Here is a 27390-nt window from a genome sequence, read left to right on the forward strand (position 1 = left end):
TCAATAAAACTAATGTAAACCAACTAACCTAGCAACAAATCCAGACTTGTGGTGTGAAACTGCCCACATCAACAGTCGACAAAACTATTTAACTATCTTCTATACCTTTAAAATTCTCTGTTCTGCATATAGAGGCTTTAAAACCATTTAGCTTCAAGTATTATCATTTTGTTTTATATTTCTTGATTCTTTTACAAGTGGAAGAGTTCAGTTTAGAACTAAAGATAGCATTATGAACATACAAATGATAAAAATGTGTCCATACTTATAAATATAGCTATAAGTTCTCTCGCATGCTTCGTTTCAGATGGAAAATGAAATCCAATATTGGCAAAAATGACACATTAATTTGACACAAATTTAAAATGAATCTAACGCTGGAAAGAACGTTACATTACTACTGTAAAATAATCTGTAATCTGTAATACTGTACTGTATGTTGAGTATTGTAATTTAAAAAAAAAAATGGTAGCCAAAACCAATTAACGCTGTCTGCTTTATGAAGAAAATCTCTATTTGATGAAATCCTGGTCACGGCACCATAACATTTTTAAGCCAATTTGATTTTATACCTTTCGTTTGAACGATAAATCTATCTCTTAATGAGGAAATAATCTTTATACTTAAAAGAATAGAAAGTAAGATTTCGTAGAATTCTTCCTCATATGCTCTTCTAGGTGTCTGTGATTGGAAAATAGTTCAATGTTCAAAATATTGGATGTTTCCGATACTTACGTTGATGACAACTCTCTCGCAGAAATCGTGATCGTGTGGTATTGGTTCAAAATGAGTATGACCTCCCCCAAAACCGTGCGCCGCCCCCCCTTCTTCATCCTGACTGCTCAACTTGGGTAGAGACCTGAAAAGAGGCGGAAACACGGAGGTAGAAAGGAAATACATTTATTAGTTTTCAGTCTGGTTTTTTTGCGGCTCACTAGAACTAAACGGGAAGCGTTATGCAGGGACGTTGAGAAATTGACTGGCACTGTACATATGTTTCATAAACGCTGTATCGATGGCGTCTGGCGATAAAATAGCTCATTATTGCGAGGGCAAACTACCCCGTTCCATTCCTTCTCCACCCGATCGGGTCCTAACGTCTGGTACGATATTTATTGACGCGTATGTGAGTGTTGGTGCGGGTTTTTTTTTTAAACTACCGCATTTTGCGCAACCATGATAAATATAAACATTTAGAAGGATGCGACTGGGGGAAGCGTGCTGGTTACAAAAAAAAAAACCCTGAAGTACCAATAAATCAATAATTTTACGGAACCGTGCTAGTTTGGAGCGCGTAAAGCGCGCGCGAAAGAATCTTATGATGATTTACGCTTGACTGTCGGTCGTAAACAAATCAATCGCTCCGACCGAAATGTACGTAAAATCCGGATCTTAAAACCAAAACCAAAAAAAAACTACATCAAACACACACACACAGTGACAGAAAACTTCACTAGAAGCGGATCTAACCAGCATCGGCGACTTCAAAAGGGCGATAGGATAGGTGCAGTATGGCCACCGCCACGGATTAGTGGCGTCTGTCAGGGTGCGCACCAGTTCATCAGCGTAAAACCCTGCACGCGGTGGGGTCCCGAGGCCTTTGCGGCGTCGGGTCGACGGGTGCAATGATTGACGAGGTGCTAGTGAGAGTCACCGGAGTGGATATGCGGATATGTTTGTCCCGTACGAGCGTACGAGATTTCTCCGTCCGTTCTGGATGGGTGCGCACTAATGATGCTCTATAGTAATTAGAAGACCGCCTATTTGGTACGCCGCTCAGCCGTTTACTGCGCTGAGATTAACGTATTACGAGGCCCATTTTGGGAGTGTTTTGGGCCAAATATCTGGAGGTTCTGATTGATTAAGGTTAAGTTATTTTCTGTTTGTTTTGTTTGTTTGTTTTATTCTCTTCTTATCCTGGTCTCTACTGCTGTGGGTGAACTGTGGCTGAGAGAGATGGGAGTGCAAACATTCTCTACGCGTGCCTTTCCAGCAGGGTGTGGGCGAGGAATCTTTGCGGTGCCTATAAATAGATATTCTTTAGGACACGGCGAGGCATATCGGTCACGATTTCGCTTGGCTTCGGTCCTAAAGCAACGGCAGCAAAGCAAAGGGATGATGCCGGATGAGGCGTCCCGTGCAAGGAGACCAGATGTCTGCCAGCCTCTGGTGCAGTATACCGGGTTCGATTTTTATAGTTCTTGTGGTATCACTATGGCGAGTAGCCGGTGCGGAAACTGACAGAACGGGTTCCGATTGGGGAGGGAAAAGGAAAACACCATGCAAGTATAAATCCAGCTCGAAGCTCGAACCAACGCTTTCGCAAACTCTTGTTTGCATTACAAGGCATAAAGCAAAAAAAAAAAGAAAAACGAAACCCGAACCTTTCCAACCAAACGAAGTATCCTTTTCTATTTTTGCATTTCTTCGGTGGGAGGAAAACTTTTCCCATCCCGCCTGCTTGATTCGTTTTTTGTTCCGTTCGGAGCGTTATTTATTTTTATTTTGTCAGTGTTTTTTTTTGGTTTTTGTCAAGCCGTGTTCGAACTGTTTCGCCTTGTTTGTTTCAAAGACAAAAAAGGCGATGCCAAACGGTGCGTCATTTACGCCGTGCCGATGAGGTTAAGCGCCACAAGAATATGCGCTATTATCCTAGCTGCTGCAGGAGACATTCCACTCCTGCCTCCTCTTTGCGGTGCCAAAGGTGACAACAATCGAAACCAACACTACGCCACGGTTGGGCCATAATGACGCAAAACGCGTTTGCTCAAGTAGCTTTCATCTGCCGTACGTCGAATTTGCCGACCGGCGCACCCAAAACCCAATCGCGGCGTCTTCGCGCGGGTGCCGTAACCGCACCGTGTATCTTCAAGTAGCAGTTTCTTCATCGTTGGTGCGGGCAGCCAGGTAGAAAAATATTGCGAAATGAATGGAGTAAGAATGTGTTGTTGGTTGTTTTTTGCTTTCTTTTTTTTTGGTTTTTGTTTTCATGCTCGCTCGTGGTTGTGGAGCATATTTTCGAGTCCTGTGTAATATCCTGCCCATGCTTCCGCCAAAGCTAACTTTGGCCGGCATTTCGGGCGGGAGCACAGACAGAGGGCAAAGTTCGCTATTTTTAGTAACCACTTCTCCACTAACCACCCCCTCCCTCCCTCTTACATCCCCTTCTCATGCTTTCCCCTTCGCCTCGCATTCAAATCTTCCATCGCTTGCGAGACTGTTTCCATTTCTTTTTCCGTTCGAACTTATTTTCTTTCCCTCCAATTCACCCTCCTTGTTTGTTCATCGGGAGGGGGGGGGGTGGGGTGGGGGGTGGGCGGTGAAGGGAATGCAAAGAGCGGGTTGTAAAGTTGAGCGAAGTGGAGCACTTGCTTGCCTCGTCGGCCCTTTTACTCCGTCCGTGCACCAACTTTACCATTCTATTTTCGGTTCCGCCAGCATTTCCAGCATCCGGAAGCGGCACGAACGAAAGCCTTTTTTCGTACCATCTTTTTGTAGGATGGAAATGTATACATATATAAATAAATATATATATACCGAACGAGAACGCTGGGCACTAAAAAAAAGCACGCCGGAATGGAGATAATAATTAGTGGCAGCAGTGAATTCCCCTTCAGAGATTTGGATTCTTAAGATGGTTGGCTGTAATGAATCCTGCTTAATGTTGCTTAATAAATAGAAGAAGAAGACAAAAACTCTCCTCTCAGTGCCACGTGAAAAGCCTCGCCACGAAACCCTCGTTTACGTAAACGTTATTTTCCATCCCTTGCATCGCTGGTTGTTTTTTTTTTTTATTTCGTGTGCTCCGCTCTGCTTCTAATTTTAAGTATTGATTTTCAATCAGAAAGATAATTAGTGGGGATTGAATTTTGGCTGCACTATATGTTTCGGTTGACTTTCGAGTGTGTCCCCAAAAAAAAAAACATCGAGCTGTAACGTTCGGTCGAGGTCATAAGCTAGCAAACACCGCCTTGAAACCACATTAATGCTAGTGGCCACAGGACACAAATTAGGCCAGCATAAATATTCCATGCTGCACATCCTTTATCCCGAAACGCCCCACACACACACACACACACACGCTCGTACGTCCATGGCATTTCACATTTTAATTAAATTGCTTGCAAAATTCGGAACCAATGCCCAATTAAGCTCTGTTTCGCTCTGGGTTCGTGGGTACGGTCCGGGCATAAAGTTTTGCCCTCACCGTATCCAGGCCAGGTTGGGAAAAAGGGCTGATCGGACTGATTTGAAGTGATTCATTATTCGAGTACACTTGTGAAAGTCTGTGTGTGTGTGTGTGTGTATGGGAGAGAGTGGTTTTAAATTTGTTTTTCCCGCTGCCCCTTCGATGAACCCTCGTCGTCGCATTGGACTTTCACCCAACACACCCCTTTCCTAGTTTTGTAATCGCGCTGTGCGTCATAAAACCGTAAGCAGCGCTCGGTTTTCGGCATTTCAATAATTATCTGTGCGCTAAAACCGTACTTGCGGGCTTTAATGTAAAAAGCCACTTGGGTAGTGTTGGTAAGTAAGGGTTGTAAAATGACTGAAAAACATTAAAAAAAAAAAACAGCGTATAGAGTATGCGGCTATAAAATCAAATCACTTTGATTTGGAAACTGTGGCCAGCTGACCGCATTTAGTGATCGATTGCGGTGATGTTTGACGCATGAGGGAATTGATTTGTAAGCAGGCCCCCATATGCACCGATGGAGGCGCCTGGTGTTTTGTAGAATTTGCATCGAATTGATGGCAAATTTTAACATTTGTTCAATGAATTAGCCTTGATGATGTGCGTTGACATGAATACAAAAGAGTACATAAAAATATATAATTCAAATAACTTATATTTTTATTGTAAAGAAGAAAAAATAAATTTTAAATAATGTATAATTTATTAATTATTTATTTTATTTTTAGATTCTTTAAATTACTGATTATTGATTATAATCATTTTTTTTAATTTTCGTAAAAATAAATGTTTTAATCTTTCCCAAAACAAACAACTTGTCTTCGGTGAGTTCGTCATTAAAACTTTTTGGAAGGAAATTTCCCACCCACCCATCCGCACCCGAGTCAAATTCTAATGCAAATTGATTTTACTACCAACCTGTAACGCCAAAAATCACGACAATCGTTAATAATGTTGTTTGGACAGTTGTCGTTCACTTCCAACTGGAAACGTATAAGGGGTCGAAGCCTATTAAGTGTTTGTTTCGATCATTGGCTTTTGCGATGATTTTACGGAATCAATCATATTGATTAAGAATTACCAATCACTTGCGAAAGAACACCAAATAAAGCAGTAGAATTGATCATGGTCGCGTAATAAAACCCATTAAGCGATACCGTATGAAAATGCACACGGTGGAAAATTGCAGCCCAGACCCAGTGGTTCGTCTCAAAAAACGGTTCGAGGAAACCATTCTTTTACTGTGCCGGAAGCAGTAAATGTATTTCTTTTGTTGTCCTTTACTCTTTCGCTTTTTACCGTGAAGCACTGGCGGGTGGTGAAGCAAACGCTCCGCGTTGGCTTATTATTTTCCCTACAGAAATTATCACCCCGTCCTCACGCCCTCCCACTTCGCCCACCCTCTCAACCCAACTCCTCTGCTACATGTTTTGTCCGGTCGTGCTGAAGCTGCTTCGATGCATCTGCTTTTATCTAGTCAGCTTGTTGTTATGTCTGTTCGACCTCGTGTACACCCAGTGTGGCCCCACCGCGCAGAGTGAAAATGGCCCCGTTGCGCCCGAGGAAGCCATAATTAATTGTGAAAACTTAGAAAAGTGCTTCACGGATAGCGGAAACGTACCCATACCGGGGGGGGCGGTAAAGAGGCGCTGAAGGAAGAACCAAACACGAATACTGTCAGATGAGATGGTGTGTGCGGGAGAAGAAGGAATGGTCGTGTGAGGGTATGGGGGGGGTGTTCCGTGGGGTTTGTACGGATACACACGGTATACACGGTGGGTGACGAGCTCATTTTATGCCCCGGGTGTAGGGCGTCGTAAATCGTAATCGAAATGGCCTGTATCGACTTCCGGTTGGGTGCGCCCGATTCACCGAAGCCATCGCAGCCGTTGCCTTCTCCTGTTTTTTTCTTATTCCCTTTGCCCTATTCTTCTGCTCCGTTTTCTTTTCGGGCGCGTTCCGGGTGCGTACGGAATGTTCGCCCGGCCAAAGCGGCATTCCTGAGGGTGCGTTTTTGCGATGGAATGAAATGGAAATCGCTCAATCATGGATGAACGGTGTCGATCCGTTCGGGGCCGGCCGTCGGCCGTGGGATTCCGATGGTATTTGGCAGATTAAAGCATTTAATTTTCATTTCCCGGCGCAAGATACCCATCCCCCGGTTCCGGGCCGCCTGGGAGTGGCAGATAGTGCCGCTTTCGGGGTTTGCTGTTTTTTTTTTACATTTGGTTTTGGTACCACCCAGCAATACAACGGAAACAAAACAAAAAAAAGGCATAACAGGAATGCTAAACAATCGGGATTTGTGCTTTGTTTCTTAATAAAGGCTATTGTTGGTCCAAAACAGCAGCTAGGCAGTGAGCTGACAGGGTAGAATAATTTTCACCAAACCAAAAGCAAAAGAAAGATGGTACGGTGTACGTGTACAATTATGCCCAGAATGGCCCACAGCCGTGGCGCTTTGTATTCAGCACCGGTACGCCTGAAACTATGCAATGCGTTTTACAAAATGTGCTTTTGTTCGATGGGAGACCATTAACGGTTGTCGTAAACCGGTTGAACCGGTGGTTAACACTGGAAATTAACAAAATAAAGATTTGAAGTTTATTGTTAAAAGTAATGAAAAAAATATTGCATACTTTCAGGCGTTCAGGCACAAAAACCATCCCACTATCCAGCAAGACAATACACTGGTACGATATTTTAAAGAGTGCACATCAGAATCATAATTTTTTTTTCTAGTCGTGATAATAAATGTGTGTGTGTGTGTGTTTTTGTTTTCATTAATTTATGTCCAAATTATTACCATTAGTTCAATATGGCTGCTAGCACAATAGGCAATTGGTGTCTAATGTCACCTGCTACGTCATCATGATGGTAGCAGCATATTTTGGAGACCGTATTTCAGTATGTTTGAAAAAAAAAAACAGGCGGACGAAACAAAGCCTGCAAAACAGCTTGCACACTGCCCTAAAAGTCGACTTCTTAAACAAACTGGCCTGTTGCCATGCCGGTGTGCCATGCGGTAACATCATGCTAAAATGATAATAAAAAAAAAGAAAATACATACACACACACACACAGGAAAGGTTGCCTCCAGGCAGCAATTAGTCGCAGCCCTGCGCCACTGCAATACCCGTGACACAGCCCGAACAGTGACGCCATACCTGGGGTTGAGTGGCATAAACATTTGGGTCATTGGGTACGTGGCGATGTGGTTTTGCACATGCTGCTCCACTACGGGCACCAGCCGAGCTTTATTCATGCTTTTTCCTCCTATTGCCGGAGTTGCCAACAGCTTCCCATTTTTTTTTTCTTCTGTTCGATTCGGTAGTCATGTGCCATTTTATGTCCCAGTGTTTTATGGTCGTCCGCTTGTTTGGGATCCACGGCAAAAAAAAAATGGACCATTCTTTCGGGGCGAAAGCACTCGAAGACGAACGAAATATACAGCAAGCAGCCGTACAATAATGTACCCCGAAACCCGAAACGTAACAGCGAAGGAAAAAGAACACACGCCAGCCTTCAGCTTCAGCACCGGCAGTGCCAAGCGGTGCCAAGCGGTGAACTGCAGCCCGGCCACCATTGTGGCTGGTGCCAAGAAGCAGCGCCCCACACCGCAAAACTGCAATCGTATCGCAACGTAGCACACAGCGCTATAACTATGTGTGTAAAGCGCGCGGATTATCTAGCCAAATCGTGTGACCTAGATAGCGCAGCGACCGACTCGCACATAATCTGTCCGGCATCTGTCGGTGGCCACCGCAATCGTTCTATAATGATCAATTTTTAACGGTCAATTCCACTGCTTGACCGAAGATGTTTGGTGCAATCACCGTGCGGGCCCTCGGGTGCACCGTGTGTCCGGAATGCTAAATAGCGATTCATCGCAACAAACCCCTACCCCACCCCCCCCCCACCAAATGGGCGCGCGGCTATAAAACTCGCAAACCCGGGGCGGGAAAAGGGCAAACATTTTTGTGTGTGTGTGGGAAATAAAATTCGAATAAAACTCAAACTTTTAAATCGACCATCGAATCAGTCAGACAGCATAATGTTCGCACCGGAGCGGGGTGAAAAATTGTCCTCCACGTCCAGCGTCCATTTGCGTCATTTGAGTGTTTCTTAGCGCATGCATACACGTGTGTAGCTTTAACGTGTGGTGTTCCTGCAGGGGAATGCAAAAACCTCGAAATGCGGCGCCAAAACCCCCTGGCGAAGGAAGTGCTAAAGTGCAACCCAGCATTAGCCTTCACCCAACGTGCATTTCGCGCACCCATCGCGTTGCATTTCCATTCCAGCAGAATTCCGGAACTCTGCTCTCTGAGCGATGTGTCCACTCCTCGGTAGCGGTGACGCAAAAAAAAACCCTCTCAGACACGTATGCCGAGGTTCCGGATTTTGGACCGTGTCGCCATTTTGGCTGATGAAGGTTTAATGACTGGAACCGGAGTCTGACGTGCCCGCCCAGCTGGATGAACGCTACAGACCATTTTTGGTGGCATTCTTGGATTGCATTCCGAATCGGCTTCCGGGCCGATTTGGCTAGTAAATGTGTGTGCTCCAATTTTAATGGTCCCAGACGCTGGACAATGCACAACTGGCGAGGATGGCGAGTGGCTTTTAGCTAATCGGATTGTCGTCAACGGTTTCGAGATGCGAGATGATGTACTTTGGACTCATCGGCAGATACAGCCGAAGGCGACGGCACGGAAAAAAAAACAGCAGGGAGACCCTGACGAACCAATTCTATTTCCAGCGAGAATATAAGCTGAGCTGCGATGAGATGGTGCACTAAGTTTTATGGTTCTCCACACCCCTTGGGATGACGGGTGTTGAACCATCAAAAATCAATAAAACTGTAACGGTGCTCTTGCTCGTGATGAGATGTACTTGGTGCACATTAAATGCGGGTCTGCACATTCAGCAGATATATCTAGATCTAGATTTTATTGGGCATAGAGTGCTGTACAAAGCGTAGTTTACGATTTGTAAGATAGATCTGTCGAGATTAAATTACCATCCATGGTTCAAGATATATTCTGACAGCGTGCGGAGTTCGATTCCGGTGTACCTCTTCTCTAATGGGTTAGTTTAAGTATGACGGTTCTACGACTCGGACATTATTGGCATTATTCCGATGCAGTTGTAACCTTCGGGTTGCTGAGATGCAAGGAACTACTTCCGTCGAATGGGGCTCAACCCTGTACGACTGTGGAGCACTCAACTCCTCAGTCATCTTCGAAGATACCTCCACTCACTTTTTAATGGCGATTGATCTACGACTTGGACATTGGTATTATTTGGACACAGATGCAACCTTCGAATTAGAGAGATGCAAGGGCTCTTTCCACTGTGACCGGAGAGCTCTCAACTTCTTAGTCATCTTCAAAGGTAAATGCACTAAACTCTGACATTCGACTGTAAGTTCTACGACTTGAACGTCATTCGCATTATTGAGATACAGATGCAACCTTCGAGTTGCAGAGATGCAAGGGCTCTACCCTCGATTACTGACGAGTTCTCAACTCCTCAACTGACATTATTGAGATAGAGATGCAACCTTCGAGTTGCAGAGATGCAAGGGCTCTATCTACTATGACTGACGAGCTCTCAACTCCTTAGACATCTTCAAAGGTACATTCACTGATTTTTGACATTCGACTGTAAGGTCTACGACTTGGACATCATTGGTATTATTCAGATACAGCCTCAACTTTCAAGTTACAGAGATGCAAGTGACTGAGGAGTTCTAGTTTCAAAGATATCGTCATTTAGATAGATTAATGCAGGAACACGTACATACAACAAAAGGGGATTTAGAAGAATATTGTGACAGATGTGAAGGTGTACCGAGAACTTCGAGTTGGTTTTTAGTCTCAGTTTTTGCTTTAGAATTACCTGTCCGCAAGAAGAGGGGGCTGACCGCTCGTCTGACTTTCACCGCAACTGACAGGCTCTTGTCTGGGCCCAAGTACTGGCGTCAGGCCCCATTTCTCAACAAAATCTATCGGAGAAATGGTTGATGCCGAATTACACGGCGTTTTTTCGTTATCTTTGCGATAGATTATGGTTTTGCATTTAAATAGGTAACCAATGGCTCAACAATAGTGGCTTGTGTCCGGCGAAGATGTACACAGCAGACCGGGATCGTACCAGGGATCGCGTTCGTCGCCGGGACGGTTGAGTAGTGTACGGCGGTTCGGCCGGTTGTGTTTGTTCCAGGGGGATTTTTGGGGTGTTGATTCTGGCAGGGGAAGGACTCGCAGGTACAGGGAATAAAGGAAGAGTTTGATAGAGAGAGAGGGAGAGAGAGAGAGAGGAAGAGAGATAGGAAGGAAGACGTATGTGACAGGTGCGTAGACAAGGGATGGCGCAGTGGTTTTGAAGTGGCTGGAACTGCCGGTTCCGGCACAGTACAGATTTCGCCTAGCGATTTGGAACAATATGGACGTATAGGTAGGTACTGTGTCGTCGGTTCACCCTCCGCTACGGCACCAGGTGATCGTACTGCGGGTGTTCGACACCGTCTTTCACTGTTGATTGCGGTAGCGCCTGATCGCTGGTCAGTTTCGGTTGATAGTTCGTTACGGCGTGATGGTACGGGACGGGTACGGGCAGTCTGTTGGGGTCCGACACTCTGCAGCATTAAACGCACCGCATCGAAGCACAGCGCACCACTTCACACCTACGAAACACACATTTAACACAGACCACCTCACAGCACAAATAACGAGCATCTGCTTCACCACCGCTTTGCTTGCCCGCTTGCACCCACCGAACGGGGGTTGTTCGGACCCACACGGATTTTCACTTCGCTTTTGCTTTGCCTATTTTGCAAACACGCACTCGCACACAACTAGCCAACTAGCATGGCATTCCCGGCGGAAGAAAGGTTCATAGAGCGGCACGTGTGCTGGTTAACATTTCGGGCACTGCTGGAAAAACATTTGCACCCTGTGTACTGCGTCCTGCGGAGGGGAGGGGTGGACGAAGAGAAAAACTGGGTAAAAATGGGGGAATCTAAATAATCGACATTCCTAGTTCGCACGGCGCTAGCAGCAGCTCACGGACAAAACAACTGACGATCACAAACACAGCGCGATAGTGTCTAGCTTCCACTGGCTCGAACTACACCTTCAGGTCCGTGTATTCTCTCGCAGATCACTACACAACTTGCTGCGTGAGGACTCGCTTGGCACTGTCTGGGAGATCACGAATTGCTTGAGCTTCCCCACACACCGCTAGGTGTCACAACAGATAGAGCGTCCGACAACTGCTGCCGACTAGCTGCAGTGATCGTTGCGTAGTGGTCCCAGCGCGATACGACAGAAAACAAGCGAGCAAGTGAGTGTGTGGCACCTCCAGTGCTTGACCGAAACCGACCGACCGAGTGTAGTAGCGCTTGCTCGCTAGGAAGCGTAGTAACTGCTGAACCGACTCCAAACAGCACCGACCTAGCACAGGGATACACAATTCTCCCCCTTTCTCTCTCTCTATCTCTCTCTCCCTTTCTCCTCCTCTCTCACAGTCGCCAAAATCAGACTGGAACCCGCTGGATGACGTTCGAGCGGCGATGTTGACCGGTTTTGGAAAGCGTGTGTGAACTATAAAGTGTCGTTGCACGTACACGCCTTCCGCGTGGAGTATGGAGCACATACACACACACACACACACATACACATACACTGATCGCCTCCCCCTTCAATAAAAAAAAAACCGATCGTGACAGGATACGGTACCTAACAATACTGATCTACCCTCCATTCCCTCCTCTTCTCCCTCTCTTTCTCTCACACACACACATACACATATATCCTGAAGGCGACCAGCACGCGCAAGAAATGTGATATGTGTGCGCGTCCCTATGGCCGTTCCTGATGTGCTTTCAATTCCACCCCAAAAGCTACTGGTCTCGCATTTCTCGCGTGAGATGTTGCACTGGTGCTGTACGAAGCTTTCTCACGCACGGGCGAAACTCTCTTTTTTTCCTCGTTCTTCGCTCTCCGTGTGCGAGAAACGTCCGAAGTCACACGACAAGGAAACAATATAACACGCAGGCAAACAACGAAACTACAAAAACTACTTAAATCTCGCCACCTGGCCACCAACACATTGTTTTTTTTTTCTTTTTGTTTGCAAGCTGGCAACACTGGAATTTTTGCGTGCCAATTGCTATAAAGTTGCAGAAACCAACACTCGTTCGGAGCCTTCGGTAGGTGTGTGCGTGTATGTGTGTGGCATACCGCACCGGACCATGCGGGATGCTGCAGGGTGCTGATTATTGTGTTTCTTGTAGGAAAAATTCTTGCCAGTTAAATCTTACCAGCATTAACAGGGAAGGGAGTACAAGGAGGGATGCAGAACGAGAGAGAGAGAGAGAGAGAAAGAGAGAGAGAGAAAGAGAGAAATAGTGGCAGCAAAAGCACTGTCATAACGCGTGTATCTCTCGTCGTGAGTATTCGTTTACGTTTTTACTCTCTCAACATTAATCTCGCTCCATTCCGGTGTTCTTTGATTTCTCAACTCAAACACACACACACACATATACACAACCACGACTCCCACACACACACACACACGGACACAGCGACACAGCTTCACACAGATGTACGATCGGGTGCCGTTAAAAGGCTCCAGCGAGTCTGCGGAAAATTTGCCAGGACATTTACCACCAGTCGGGTATCCCCGGCCGACACTGGGGGGGTTTGTTTTGTGTGGTTTTGTCCAATCTGGTGACCAAACCCTTCAATGCGGAACGCAACATCCTTGGAAGAAAATTTGCCCAACGGCAATTGGAATAAAAAAACAACGAAAATACTAATTCTGTGGGGGGGAGGAAAATCTTCGAATACCGGTGCTGATCACCGAGAATTCGGTGTAGGACCGGTTTTCCGACCGTTCAACCGTTGTTTACGCACAATGCACCAATATGCACCGGGGAATGGTCAGAAAATAACACCCTGGATCCTAGCAGGTGGATATCACACAATGGAATCGCACAAAATGTAATATGTGGAACGATCCTTAATTAATGTGGTTCATATTTTCCTAACCAAACGCGTCGCGAACGGTGGTTTTGATAAGACCGACGACTGGTGAAGAATGGGATAGATTATAGGCAGCAGTACAACAACAACAACAACAGAAAACTCACTCCAGGATGGACTCGACGCACACAGACACCCAAACCGTGCACGTACACATCCAGCCGTACGGAAGGCACTGTGCGCACTGGTGCGTCCTCTGGCCCCGGAGACTCGGTCGTAGGGTGGGTTTTTTTTAAGGAAAGACCCACCAGAGCGGTTGGTACACAGGGCAGCGTCCAACTGTCTAGCCCGTTTCCGACTACAATATGCGCGCCTGCATTTATGTGTGTGTGTGTGTGTGTGAGTGTATTTTTTCCTCCATATGTGGTAGTGTGCGGTAAAAGGATATACTTAAAGGAATGTCCTTCAGTGGATTGCACTTGCTTTTAGGGAGGGGGGGGGGATGCTTCCGCATTAGTGTGCACAATAAGATGTTAGGGTTTTGGGGTTGTCAGGGGGTGAGAAGAAGGGGGAGGGGGGGGTGGTGTCCTTTTACACGCAAACAGTACCATGGCCCGGCATAAGCATTGTGTGAGTAAAAATTTCTGAACACTGAAAAAAAAATCTAACACACACACACACACACATAGAACCCATGGATGGATGCCGTAGAGAAATGAACGGGTCATCCCTTAGATGAACGGGTGCGGGACTTGATCAAATACGGGAAAAGGTCAGAGAGCCGCACTGATGCTACTCGTGAACTCTTTGCCCAGTAGAAGGAAAAAAAACTCCGATAAGCGAGTGAGAGAGAGAGAGAGAGAGCGCGAGTTTTGAGAGAAAGAGAGTTCCAAATCTTGGGAGAAAATGTGATTGGGGAAAGAAAAAAGATTTTCCTTTTCGCAGCGTACACACATGTGGGCAAACTTCTGTTAGCACTAAAGCAGCAGGAAATTGTAGGAGGACCGCACGAGGACGCCTGCTGGGGCGATGAAACCGTGCCTGCATTATTTCCTTATCGAGGCACGGTGGAACAGACACACCGGACAGCTGGAATCCAGGTGCGCTCGTAGGTAGTTGATGGTTGCATTTGGGAATGGATGTTCCAGCTGCCTGCTACTGGTATTGATTCCCTTAGCACTAGCCCACTGGGTTGCACCAACAACACAGCATATCCTCACAATAATCGCGCAGATCCTACGTAAGGCACACATACACGCACACACATACACCAGTATAAACACACATACGCACAGAGCAGTGGAAGCAGCAGCACGCGCGACGTTACACCGACGATGGTGACAGTGAGTGCGGATGCCGACTGAAGCGACACAGCGACAGCCGAAACCGAAAGGATGTGCTGCAGCAAGTGTGTGCCGAAAAATCCGAAGGCCGCAGTCGCTGCTGTTGCTGCTGCTAGTGTTACTGCTGCTGCTGCTGCTGCTGTTGGTAGAGTGCCGATTGTACATTGCCGTTGTTGCTGTTGGTTGCTGGTGAGAGCTAAATAGTCCGCTATCACAGCACCCCTCCCCCCCTCCGCCCTCAGCACACACACACACACGTACGCACACTCCCCGCCATCAAGCAGTATGTGGAACGACATCATCTTCTGCAGCTTCCAGCAAGCAGGAGAGCAGCAAATTCTCATCATCTCTCCCACTGTCTCTCTTTCTGTGTATCTCTCTCACTCTCTCACTGTCTCTCTCTCTCTCTTTTTCTCGTTTGCATTCTTTACTTCATTCGGGGTTTTTTTTTCTTCGTAGATTTTCCCTTATTGAAGTCCATAGCGTTAGGATGCCATAAAATATCTTCCAAAGGCATAGGCAAATTAAAAGCAAATGTACATTTGGTCCAAAATTATCATTTAAAGATTAAAAAAAACACACAAACACACATTTCGGGACAAAACGCAGTCCCCATTTTGGGGCGAACGGTTTCGCCCCGCTGACAGCGCCAAACATTGCTGCAGCGCCATAATTATGGCTGCGAGCTGTTACTAGCATTGCTCCAACACACAGCATGTGCTCGTGTGGAGATTTCCGTGTGTTTTTGTCAGAGCGCACCTGCACGAGAGAGCGTGCACAGTCGCGCGCGCGTATGTGTGTGTGTCGGATCGCTCTCGCTGTCATTCGCTCGCTCTCTTCCTCTCTCTCTCTCACACACACTCTTGCGCTCTTACGCTGTGCGTTGTTGTTTACATGACACACGCTCCGTGGAAAACTCTCTCCAGCATCCGTTTTTCTTGCGCGTGTGTGTGTGTGTTTTCTTCTCTTCCTGTGTTATTGGCCGCTTCTTCAGCTTTTCTTTTTGACCTCAGCAAGTTTTCCAGCACTGGGACTCGGTGCTGGAGCTTCTTCGCTCTTCGCCATTGTATGTTTGGGTATGTGTGTACAAGTTTTTTTTTTTTGCCGAAGCTGTTGTACCCAACGGTTGGCCGAACGATTGTTGTTTTTGTGGGGGGGCCGGGGAAAGAGGGGGGTATGGAAATGTAACCGAAGAACAACTGCGGTACATTGTACAGGGCAAAGCCATGTATCCCATCGGGGGGGCAGAAAAAAAAACCGGTTGATTAGATGGAAACCCTTGTCCTAGCACGCCCCTTCAAGCGCACTGGATGGCGTGAAGTGCTCTGCGCCCGGTGTGGACATTTATAGACATGGGTAGACCGGATGATACCAGTAACACCCAGAACCAGGTCTGAGCTTCAGTTGCAACTAGCAACCACAATGCAATCCGTTACCAATAATTGTCGACTAAAACTATGCTAAAAGTCTTTCAATTGATTCTTTTATTAAATCTATGCTTATGGCTCTAACATTAAAAGAATCAAAATGGTTGCCTTCACCGATACATATGTGCGTTACAAATGAATCAAAGTTGGGCAAATTTCAAATATGTCCCAAAAAACCCTCCATTTTCCACATCGTGAAATTCCACGCTGCGGGCAATTGGACCGAATGAAAATTCTTTAGCCCTGACAGTGTATTTGCTGGCAGCATTTTTTTCCACTTAAAAACAATGTCCGTGCGTCATGTTTATCGTGTGTAGATGATTTGTTTTCCATCCTTGTCCAAGTAGGTATTTTTCACATACCGTTGTTCGATGCTTCTGAATAACTGGCGGTGCATTTTTTCTTCTTCTAGCAACACCACACACACTAGAGAGACAATCGGTTGGGACCTATAGGATAGTACAAAAGTCTACAGCAAAACGGTCTCTACCGAACGGGCAGAGCAATGCAGAGAGAGCAACCGAGGGAATCGTAACGCAGTGGGTAACGGTAGTGCGAAAAAGCGGACTCGAGTAACGTTCGGACGCGTCTGCATATGGCTGACGGTATCGTGTAGCGTTACCGTGGTTCCGGTGTGGATCTCCGGATGCCGGTGACGGCCCTGTCCAATTGGGCTCGCCTGACACCATCCGAGTATTATTGGCTGCAGTGCCATCGCTTCTTATTGCCCTTATTTGCAGTGCTTCGCATGATGAGGCTTCTCATTTCGCAAATGGAACAAATCAACGCACCCAACCTAGGCAATCGCGTTGCTACACATGAAACATTCAGCCCTGCGAAAAAAGGGTTCTCTCCCCGGACTTTGCACTGCGAGAAAGAGAGAGAGAGAGAGACACATACAAGGGAGACACTGTATACGTGTGCGTGCAACAGAGAAGGTTAGGACAGCAGAAAGAGAGCAAAAGCGTCCCGTGTGAAGCTTTCGGTGTGCAAATCTATACTAATGAGTATTGATTAATGTGAGCCTCTTAGCCTTTTGCCGTGTCATGGAAACGGCACAGCGTAACTGCTTCCAGTTCATCTTCAGCATGGTTTTGATTCGTGTTTGCATGAGGAATCTTTGTTTGTTTTTTTTCCACGCTCTGTTGGAGAATTACTATAAAGATGGGTGCTTCTTTTTAAGCTTCTGAGCAGGTATTAGAAGTACCGCCTTGAAGTATTACCTTAAAGGTCAACTACAAGCCGAAAGATGTGACGGCGGTGTGCACTTCGTTCCTCATTAAAATTCAACAATTTTTGTGAAATTGTAGAAAGCATGATTGCACCCAACTTTGAGGTGGAGTTTTTCTCAATTATTTGGACCAACTGACGAGGGAGAATCACCGGTTCAGACCGTTAGCGAATGAAGCGTTTTCGTAGGTATTCAAGAATTCGCCTTGAAGTAACCAGTTAAAGGTCAACTACAAGCCGACAAATGTCTTGACCTTATAAACTTCAGCAGTGGAGGGAGTTTTACTCGGCACTCGCAACTGCAACTAAGGAATAGGATTTCTTATTTTCCACACCTTGGTTGTGGGAAATCTTGGAAAATTATTGAAATAGTGCGTCTGTTTTAACAGTTCACCAGGGTCGACAACTTTTTCGCAACTCCTATCGCCTGTATACTTTGCTTGTTTACCTTTTACTTCTGCTTACTAGTTCTGTTAATTTATTTCTTTCTCTCTCTTTTTTCCAGTTGCTTACTCGTTTTTTTTTCTGCTTATCTAAAACCACGTGCTAGGATGCGTACAGTCGATCGGAGATTTTAAGTTGAACGCTGCATAAAAAAAAACCCTGATGTTGTCGTTGTTGTCCCGAATAGCCAGCTCCACGTTCTCATTCTCCCACACGTTTGCTTTGATTGATCAAGCACTGGTAGTGGCGAAAAAACAACAACAAACAAAAAGAGCGAACGGGTTGTGGCACATTTGCGCATTTTGTATTTCTTTTCCCGACGGGGTTTGTGCGAAGGGACGGAATGTTTGCCATGCAGCGTCAGGGGCTTCGCTACTCGGCGCTAGTAGATAAGTGTATCTGGTAGCAACTCTTCGAAAACCTCCGTTTGCGTGTTACGCATTACGGGTGCGAGAGAAAGAGGTAGTTTGAGAGAGAGAGAGAGAGGGAGAGAGAGAGTGAGGGTGTGTGTGTGAGAGAGAGAAAGCTAGAAAGAGACATTAGAATGAAGCTAGCAAGCAGAAAATTACATTCACCTGCTAGAAGACGAGTCTGGACGAGTGTACTTCAACCGACAACCGGTTTAAATGTTGTATAAAAAGAAGCGTAGGTGGTAGACGGTTAATGCACGGCTAAGGAAAACAGATTGCCTATACTACCGCACATCAGCACACACTGCTAGTGTGCACCCGTACATGTGCGCGTAATTGTGGCGTAATGATACGGCCACGCGTATCGCAAGATGGAACAACACTTACGCAAACGTTGCAGACATGCTGCTGAATCGTTTCAGCAGGCAGCATGTGAAGCACCATAAGCTCGCGGGTGTGAATGTTGCACTCCGCCAAATGACCACTCGTGCTGTTGATTACGAGTTTATCTTTTGTTTTATTCTTTGCCATGAGAACAAAAATGACAAAAATCCGCAAGGTGCTAAAGGCAGGCTTGAGAGGTGTTCAAAAATACTGAAATTTTAAACATCCCTTCAGATCAATCATAAATCGTTTGTGTTGGGTGAATTTAAATCTTTACTACAAAAGGTGTAATTAATTGTTGAATAAAGTGCCTTTTCTCTGTTGGGAGAACGAAATGCCTGCAAACTAATGTACCATAGATTAAGATTCCAAGAGGATAAACTCGAAGATCACTTTGCTATGAACTCTTATGTATAAGGAAGGAATTTATAAAGAATCTGACACTAGAATAGTTTTCAATGAATCTTCAAAGATTTATTAATACTCTGAAGACTCTTGAGTTTCTTATAGGTGTGTCTTGATTTAAATGAGGGTTTGTCAAAGATTCAAAGGAATGAATCTTATCAACAAATTGATCAAGAATTCAACAAATTTGGGTTCCAATAAATTAAGAAAATTCTATATTAAAATGCACTAAACAATAGAAAACATATGGAACTGATATTAAAGAAATCACACAGGAGATTCTAATGATAGTTTCGATGAATCTTTTAAATAAAACTGAATTGAAATTCTTGTGGTCGAAATGAGTTTTCATTTTAGATTGTAATAAACGAAATAATAAAATTACATTGAAAATTCCTAGACCTATTGAATCTATTTTAATATAAATCGAAGATCCCTATTGTCTGGCAAGCCATTATTTCCAATAAGATTTATGTAAATCCTGTAAACAAACAAAAACAAAAAAATGTTCGAAACAAAAAAAAAACAGGAACAAAAATTGAAAAAAGTGCTGTCCCGTGTATGAATATGAAAGCCAACGTACAGCAGAAGTGCCACAAGTACGCGGGATGTCCAAAACAGCGCGAGAAATCGGTTTTGGGTAAGACGAAGATGCCCTGTTATCGGTATCGCAAATAAGAAGACGGCCGAAGCAGAAAAAAAGGAAAACCACCATTCCAAGTGCCTGTCTACACTCGACAATGGGGCACCATTTTGTGCACTTGAACCGTGCACTCCTCCAATTCTTCCTCTCCCTCTGATCCCTCCCCCCCCCCCCACCACCCCGCCAATCTAGTGCCGCGCACCGCACCCAGTGTGGGATTTTCCCGTGCAAACATAACGAGCACTTGAGAAATCGCAAAGGTAAGCAGGAACTTGTCGGAAGCCTAGTACGGCGCTCGAGTGGAGAGTTCCCTCCCTGCGGGGCCTTTTGCTTGTCCCTCCCCACTGCCAACACACAACCAGCGCAGTCCGTGATATTCAACGCTTATCCTCGCTGCTAAACTTTTGTTTAAGAGAGTGCTTGACTGCACAGTGGGAAGAGACGGGGAATGGTAAGGAAAATTCTGATGAAAGGAGGCAAAAGAAATGAATAAAAAAGTGTAATCGAATGCATTTGCCAGGATAGTTCGGTACTGTTCAGTACCGCGGTGCGTACGAGTAAGCGACCCCAATACAGCACTGCTTGTATTGTAAATGTATTTGCAATTTTTAAATGTTCCTTCAATAAATAGGCACAAAATTTGTTTCTTAAGCACATGAACCACTTTGCTATGCAGCGAAATTTTGCTTTAAGCAAACTAATAGTAAGATAGGAGTGAAAAAGGAGATAACAAGAGCAATACGGAGAAGGAATACAAGAGCCAAGCCAAAGAAAGCAAGGAGCAAGTGAGCAAATAGTGACGCAGTGCAGGAATGTAGTTGTTGTGCCTGTGTATGCATACGCGTTTATTTCGTGTATGGGTGTGGGAAAGAGAGCACCTGCTCGTGAGTGAGTGGAACGGAAACGGGAAAATGATAGGACGCGCTGTTGAGAAAGGTGCTACACTAATTTTCACGGCTACACAACTCCGTGAGTCTCTCTGCTTGTTGGAACGGTTTCGTACTTGTACGAAGCGTTGCCACACTCTCGTGAATTATGCTTTCTCTCTATAGCCTTTCTTCTTGTGCTGTGTTGTATTTCTCTTTCTCTTTTTCTCTCCTTTTCTCTCTCAACTGTATCTCTATTTTCCATCTTCGTCGTTCGTTTTAGGAGCGAAAAATTGTGCCCGAGAAGGAAGGAATTCCTCGTGTAACAGGGCAATGTCTCTCTACCGCCCAATGCATGCTCAACATTTTGGAGTGAAACCATACTAACAGAACCGAAACGGGGAATCCTGCTGGGGACGCTAGCATTTACTAGTGCAATAAAAATATGGAAAGCATCGCTATTAAACATTTTTATCAGCAACGATCTTAAATTTTTTAAAACACGCGTTCACACACTATCCCGAAAAGAGCATCCATGAGCATGGAGCATCCACCACGAAAGAAAAGCCCGCGCCCGTGCGCATCACTGTATGAGTGCGGTAAAACTATATCGATCTGCTCTTTCTCTTTCGCATTGCTGCGTTACTCTTTAACCGCCCGTCTGGTTACGCTCTTTTACTCTCTTTGCTAAATCTCTCTCTCTCGCTCTTTTCTAAAACATAACACTCTCCTGTCGGGTTGTGGTGCTGCACCTGCTAATAGAACTTGCCCGTTCGGTTCGTGGCGGGGTTTCGGTGGAAAAATGTTCCTCGCAGCAGCGCAACGCAGTGGATGCTGCAGGGCTGCTGACCGTTGTAAGAGAACAAAAGACCTCGGACGCGTGGATAAAACGGGTTGGCAAGATGAGCGAAAACGGGAAGAAGGAGAGAGAGAGAGAGAGAGAGAGAGAGAGAGAGAGAGAGAGAGAGAGAGAGAAGGGGGTGATACATTTTCAATTCACACTGTATGTGGATGATTTTCACGGAACGGTTTCGGCTATCGCAACCATCTGTCTTTACAGATGTACGAAATAAAATGTTTCCCATTTGGTCTAATGCACTATACCAGAGGGTCAAATGCCAAAATACTTTACGATGATATTCAAATACAAGAAACACCCACATTTAGCATCGATTGTTCACTGGAAGATGTACAAGCAAAATGCCGTCTTAATTGAAAGAAAAACTAAACAAAACTATAATCAATAATTACGAATTGTTTCAATAAAGGAACCAAAATTCAGTTTATGTCAAATGGGAGAATGGATCACAATTAACCACATAAAAACCACGCCATCAAGTCATCTTTCCACAATTCGTTTGATGTAGATAAGCAATAAATTCTTTATGGCAATTTCTTCGATGGAGGCGCCTGGTAGCTCACCAAAAAATCTTATTTGACAACACTGTCGGGCAATGTGCTTTTGTTTTGGGAAAATTAAAATATGGAAAATATTGTAAAACCTTCGGTCGTTCGTGAATCCTTTTCCTCTCCCTGCTTTAAACGATCGATAACACCACGTACGAAGCGCCCGTCCAAATCAAACATGGAGGCGCCTAGTGCCGCTTAGAAAAATATAGGAGCACATTCTTATCTACCGTTTCTTTTGGGGAAGAAAAACAATCATCCACAAATAAGTTTCGTGGGAAAGCCTTATGTGCGATGGATGGCAAAGGTGTAGCCAAAAAAAAAAAAAAACGGAGCACCGATTGTGCACGTTGCAAGCGGTCGTGAGCGATTTGGTCGATTCGGTTACGGTTACTGGTGCACGGAGCGGTGGCCGAGGTTTCGAGTTTCGGGTAAAACGATTGATTGAAGCACATCGCCAGCCCTGCACCGGTGTTTTGCGGGCAAAGAAAGATGGCCGTCCCATCCGCCTTTTTTTTTTTTGCCTGGTTGGTGCGTTTTGATTGTTGGGGCTGGGGCCTTAATGTTTAGCGCGCGTTCGCGCGCCCGTTTGTGTGTGAGTGTGTTTGCGTGTGCGTTCTTTTGATGTTGTTGCTGCTGCGTTTCATTTTCATTTCCACGTCACTTCTTCCATCACTTTGCACTAAACACTTTCTTTAAGATAAAAAAACACACACACACACACGCACACACAACCAGCAATGACACTCGAGCACGGCTCTTGCACGGAAAACTTGAAACATTACCTCTCGCCATGTGTGTGTGTTTTTTCCGCTTGCGTTACAATTTTGCATAACTTATTTCATTTTTTTGGTTGTGCGCGGAAAAGTTGAGAGACGATTCAGTGATAGTTTCAACGAGGAGACAGCACGGAACAAATACGGCTAAATGATGCTTGATCACACACTCACAGCACACGAACCACACGTACATTTGGCGATGCGAACTGTTCAACGTTTGTGAGCACTGTAGTCGTTACACGGTTTTCACACAGTCACACAGCCACACACACACACACACACACACACACACACACACACACACACACACACACACACACACATACAGCTAGCGTGCAAAAACGCGTGAGAATGTCGTTCCTGCTGTTTTTTTTTTCAAACAGGAAACTTCTGTTTTTTTTGTGCGGGTTGATTGTTGAATGCTGAGACCTCCGAGACGATGTGCGGAGCAGAATTTGTTCATTAGCCGAGCACCGCAGCGTACCCGCAGCGAGTGAGGCGATGTATCTTCGCTGGCAAACACTACCATACACTACGCAGCGTATTTGGGTTTTCACTTTGCAATTCGCTCATTTTTTGTTTTGTAGTGCAAACGGTGGGATTGATGTGATTCGGTTTGGTGTAGAGGTTTAGCAAGGCAATACAATACATGATGGATTCTACATGGAATCCCTTTGGCCGTCCCATAATAGCCCATAATAGGTGCAGTTATCTGCGTGATAAAACGATAAACGAACACAAAAAATGCTACATATTTAGCCTTCTAGAGCTGTAGAGAGAAGAGACCTTTAAGATACAGGAGCAGAATTAAAGAAAAGTTTAAAAAAGAAATGGTAAAATTTTCCGCCTTGTTTACTTCTTCCGCCCTTTTCGTAACCACCCCCCCCCCACCCCACCCCTTCCCCTTGGTGTGCGCACACCCTGGTACGGTTTTCACCCCCACACGATGACAAGCCTCTGCTCACCAGCGTGTCCCTCAAAAAACGCACAAACACATACACACACACAGACAGTTACGTAGGCAGGCGCGCGCACTCCCACGGACGCACCTATACATGCACCGACAGCCATGCACGCATAGGCACACGTAAGGCGTAAGTACTTTCAAATTAGCAATGGATTGTACTTTGCCTTTTATATTAATTTATAACTTTGTAATCTTTGTTATTTATATAATTGTAAAAAACAAAATATTATAATTTCTTATCAGCATCAAAAGCTATTATCCCCAGAGAAACGAATGTCTACCGTAACGTGTATGTAACGGGTGTAACGGGTCCACCTTCACTTATCTGCCCTTCACTGTAGGGTGCAAATATTACAAGGACAACCGCTTGGGTTGCTGTGCGGCTGAACGGCACACATACAGCTATGCTTTAAAGCATTCCAATGGGAAGTTCCAAATGTCGGCCAGTGTCCGAATCGGCATGGTGGCTGATGAAAAAAAAAACACACGATACAGGATGTGCGACCCTTGTGCGACGTACACCTACACCGTCGCAAGCGCGCACAAACACACGCATGAAATTTTGCAGCGAAACAGCGAACATGCTATAATTTTGTGTTTCTTCCATCAACTGTCTCTACTGTTTTCCTTGCGATCCTTGGGGATATCTGGTTTGCTAGTGTCCTTTCGCCATTTCGCAGTGCATTGATGGTGGATGGGTTTTTTTGAGTGACGGCGAAGATGGTTTGCAGTATCTATCGCTTCCTCTCTCGCTTCGCAGATTCTTCACTCCATTGAGGAAGTTTCCTGACGGGGTGCTATAAATTGCACCTGTGTAGTCGAGCCAGCCGAGAGTTGTGTCTTATCGTATCGTGTGTGTGTTTTTTTTTTGGCCAATGGGATCCTTTTAACCCCTTCACACACACACACGCACACACACACACACAAACGCGGATTCACATACACTGATCGTAGGCCGTTTTGTCGGAGTTGCTATAATACTATCCGCGACACGACACTAGCGAAGGATCACAGTAACAGTAACGCACGCACGCACGTTTTTTTGCGCACGCACACACACACGAAAAACTCACGGATAAAGCGACACATACACCACCGGATGCACACGAAACCGGACGCAACTTAGAGCTCGGCCCCGCGCAAAGAAGGCCAGCCAAGGTCCAGACTGGGTGGGTGGGTTGGTTGTTTGGGGAAAGGGGGAGGTCCCCACACGACGGGGACGGGGGGGAGGGAGGAGGTTTTTTTTTCGCTGGTGCGTTGTTGTTCGTCTGGTGCAGGCAAAAACACACGGTGTCGGCAGGAAACGGCCGTTTGGAAGACAACAAGGGACAAACGCGACCCAAAAAAAAAAAACCACGCTGCTGCTGCTGCTGCTGCTGGCTGGCCTGGGTGCTGGCCTGGTGGTCGTTCTGCCCGTCGTCTTTCACTGTCGACGAGTTTTTCCTGGCGGCTTGGCGCCCTGCATGCCACCGTACTGTGCTGTGCTCGGGGTTTGTGTGTGTTGCCCTTTTGTTGTTGTTGTTGTTGTTGTTTGCTTCTCTTCTTTTTTTTTCACCTGCCTTTAGCCTTTTTTGTGTGTTTTTTTTCTTTTCTTTTCTTTTCTTTTCTCTGCGTGATGGCGTTGCCTTCCTTCGCGTTCAGCTGCGTTTTTGCTTACGGTTTAATGGTAAGCTGGTCGACGAGAGCACACACCAGAAACAAACCAGCACCCGAACGCCGCCGAAACCGAACACGGCAAGCGAGCACCGATAATGCGCGTGTGTGCGCGTGGGCAAGCAAAAACGGGAAGAATTTTTTCGCACCAACACGGGAGCGAGCGACCATTTGCGAGAGCGGGGTTTTCCGTTCTGTGTATGCAACAAATAAATGCCTCCTCCTTCGCCCCTTCTCATCAAAAACAGCTCGCTAGGGGTGTTCCGTTTGCCATTTACTTTGGCATGATTCGGGCATAGTGGCATTGTGATCCGTGTTTGCGAAAAATGGTTTGCCAAACCTCACACTCAACGATAAATCGACGAAAAACGGCAAAAGCAAAACTATTGGCGATCGTTCGAACTCTCCATTATTTGCTACTGATCATTCTCTCTCTCACTCTTCCTCTCTCTCTCTCTCTCTCTTCGTAGGGGTAGTTTGGTATCTCGCTGCTTGTTGTAATGATGCTCCGCTTGCGTGCGATGCCGAGAAGGAGATGTCCCAGCGAATTATCAGGCGATCAAAGCGAGCAAGCATCCACATCCACGAGAGCCGGAACCAGCAACCGGGGAGAGAGCGACACGCGAATCACATTCGGGCAGGCACGTCATGGAGCAGAGATTGCACAAGAGAGCAAACACAACCGTGTGCCCGCAATTGGCAACCCCGGGTGTGGTTGGGTTGGGTGCAAAAGCATGTTTGCCAATGGGCAAAGCTGACCGGGATTGACTGGAGAGACTGGGTTGGAGGGAGGAAGGGATGGAGAGAGGGAGGGAGGGAGGTGGAGGGTGGTGGATGGAGAACAACCCTCAAATTGAAAACCAAACTGCAGCGCGCATGCGTTACTTTGTTTATCGTTATTGATGCCGTTGTTTAGTACGCTGCTGCTGCTGCTGCTGCTACTGCTACTGACTGTTGTTTTTCGTTCATTTTTCTTCTTCTTCTTCTTCTACTTCTTATTTTTCTTTTGCTTTCCAAAAAATGTACCCTGCGGCCACTCCCGACCTGCAACCACTGTGTTAGTGTGTGTGAGAGAGATGTTTTTTTTTCGTCCACAGCAGGATCAAGGCTGTGGATATTAATTAACACAAAAAAAATACACTTCCTGCCGGTATTATCCTACTTTGCTACAAAAATGCTCCTTTTAATTATGTAGCTTTGGATCAGTAAGGAGATCCAGAAAAAAGCATAATTTTACTGGTGCTACGCACAATAAATTTTCTTCTATCCGAAAGCGATAGAAACGTTAACATTTTTAATGAAGCAACCCTAAAGGATACACAATTAAATAGAAAACAACACTGGCATATATCCTTACACCCGTGCCATGCCGACGAATGTCCTTAAGGTGGCTGATTCGCGGCGAACAGGCTGTGATCGAAATCAGCAAGCAATCGATGCGCCAAAATGCGTTTCCTAGCTTCGTGCGTTATCCTTACCCTTCATCCCCCTAATTTTCCAACCCCCAATTTTCCAACCCCCTTTGCTTCATTTTTTGTTTGTGTGTGGCAAGCACGCACAAACGAATTGTTGAATTCCCCACTCCACCCCTTCTTCCACCCCTTCCTTTCATCCCTTCATCCCCTCGGGATGGTTTGCTTGCGGAAGTTCACCCCTTGCAGCAAAAACCTCCTTTCAGACGATTTTTTTTTTCCATTTTCCAGCTTCGAGTCGTACGCATGCAGCTGCCCTGGATTCAAACTTTGCCTATTCGCGTGTTGTGCGTTTTACCCCCCCCACCCCCTCCTACCCCCTTTTTTCCCCCTGGCACGCGCAAACGGCACGATTTTGCAAGTTTGTGTTTCGCACGACGTTTGACTATTCGCGGCTCGCAACTGCAAAAAGAAACAACAACAAAACAGTGGTGAAGAAAGCAACAAAAAAAAAAACACCAATGGAAGAAAAACAAAACCAAAACAATGCAAGCGTACAACAGTGAAACGTTTCACCCGCACGCATTTCACACGCAAGCCATTTTCGGACGACGCAAGACGGTACAGCACGCACGAAAGAATTATCAAAAAAGAAAAAACCCCACGCTGTAGCACGATCTTCTTTTCTCTTTCGTTGCTTTTGTTTTTCTTTGGCAGTTTGTGGTTGTTTTTCTCACTCGCGCGATCTCTCTCTCTTTCTCACTCTCGCTCGCTCTTTCTCTGGTCAATCGTTCAGTCGATGTCTCTGCTGTGACCATGGCCCTGATACAATGTT

At 45.7% G+C, this 27390-nt stretch overlaps 1 protein-coding gene across 6 annotated transcripts in view; it reads right to left on the reverse strand.

Annotated features, from left to right (window-relative positions):
- The window catches only part of LOC128307365 (potassium voltage-gated channel protein Shaker-like), a 107626-nt gene that overhangs the window by 34367 nt on the left and 45869 nt on the right, over positions 1 to 27390 (reverse strand). For all 6 annotated transcript variants that reach the window (XM_053045164.1, XM_053045163.1, XM_053045165.1 and 3 more), the window contains one exon: positions 736 to 859. In XM_053045164.1, coding sequence (XP_052901124.1) covers positions 736 to 859 — 124 coding nt within the window. The remainder of the gene's footprint in view (positions 1 to 735; positions 860 to 27390) is intronic.

This window comes from Anopheles moucheti, chromosome X, assembly GCF_943734755.1.
Source record: "Anopheles moucheti chromosome X, idAnoMoucSN_F20_07, whole genome shotgun sequence".
Taxonomy (NCBI): Eukaryota; Metazoa; Arthropoda; class Insecta; order Diptera; family Culicidae; genus Anopheles; species Anopheles moucheti.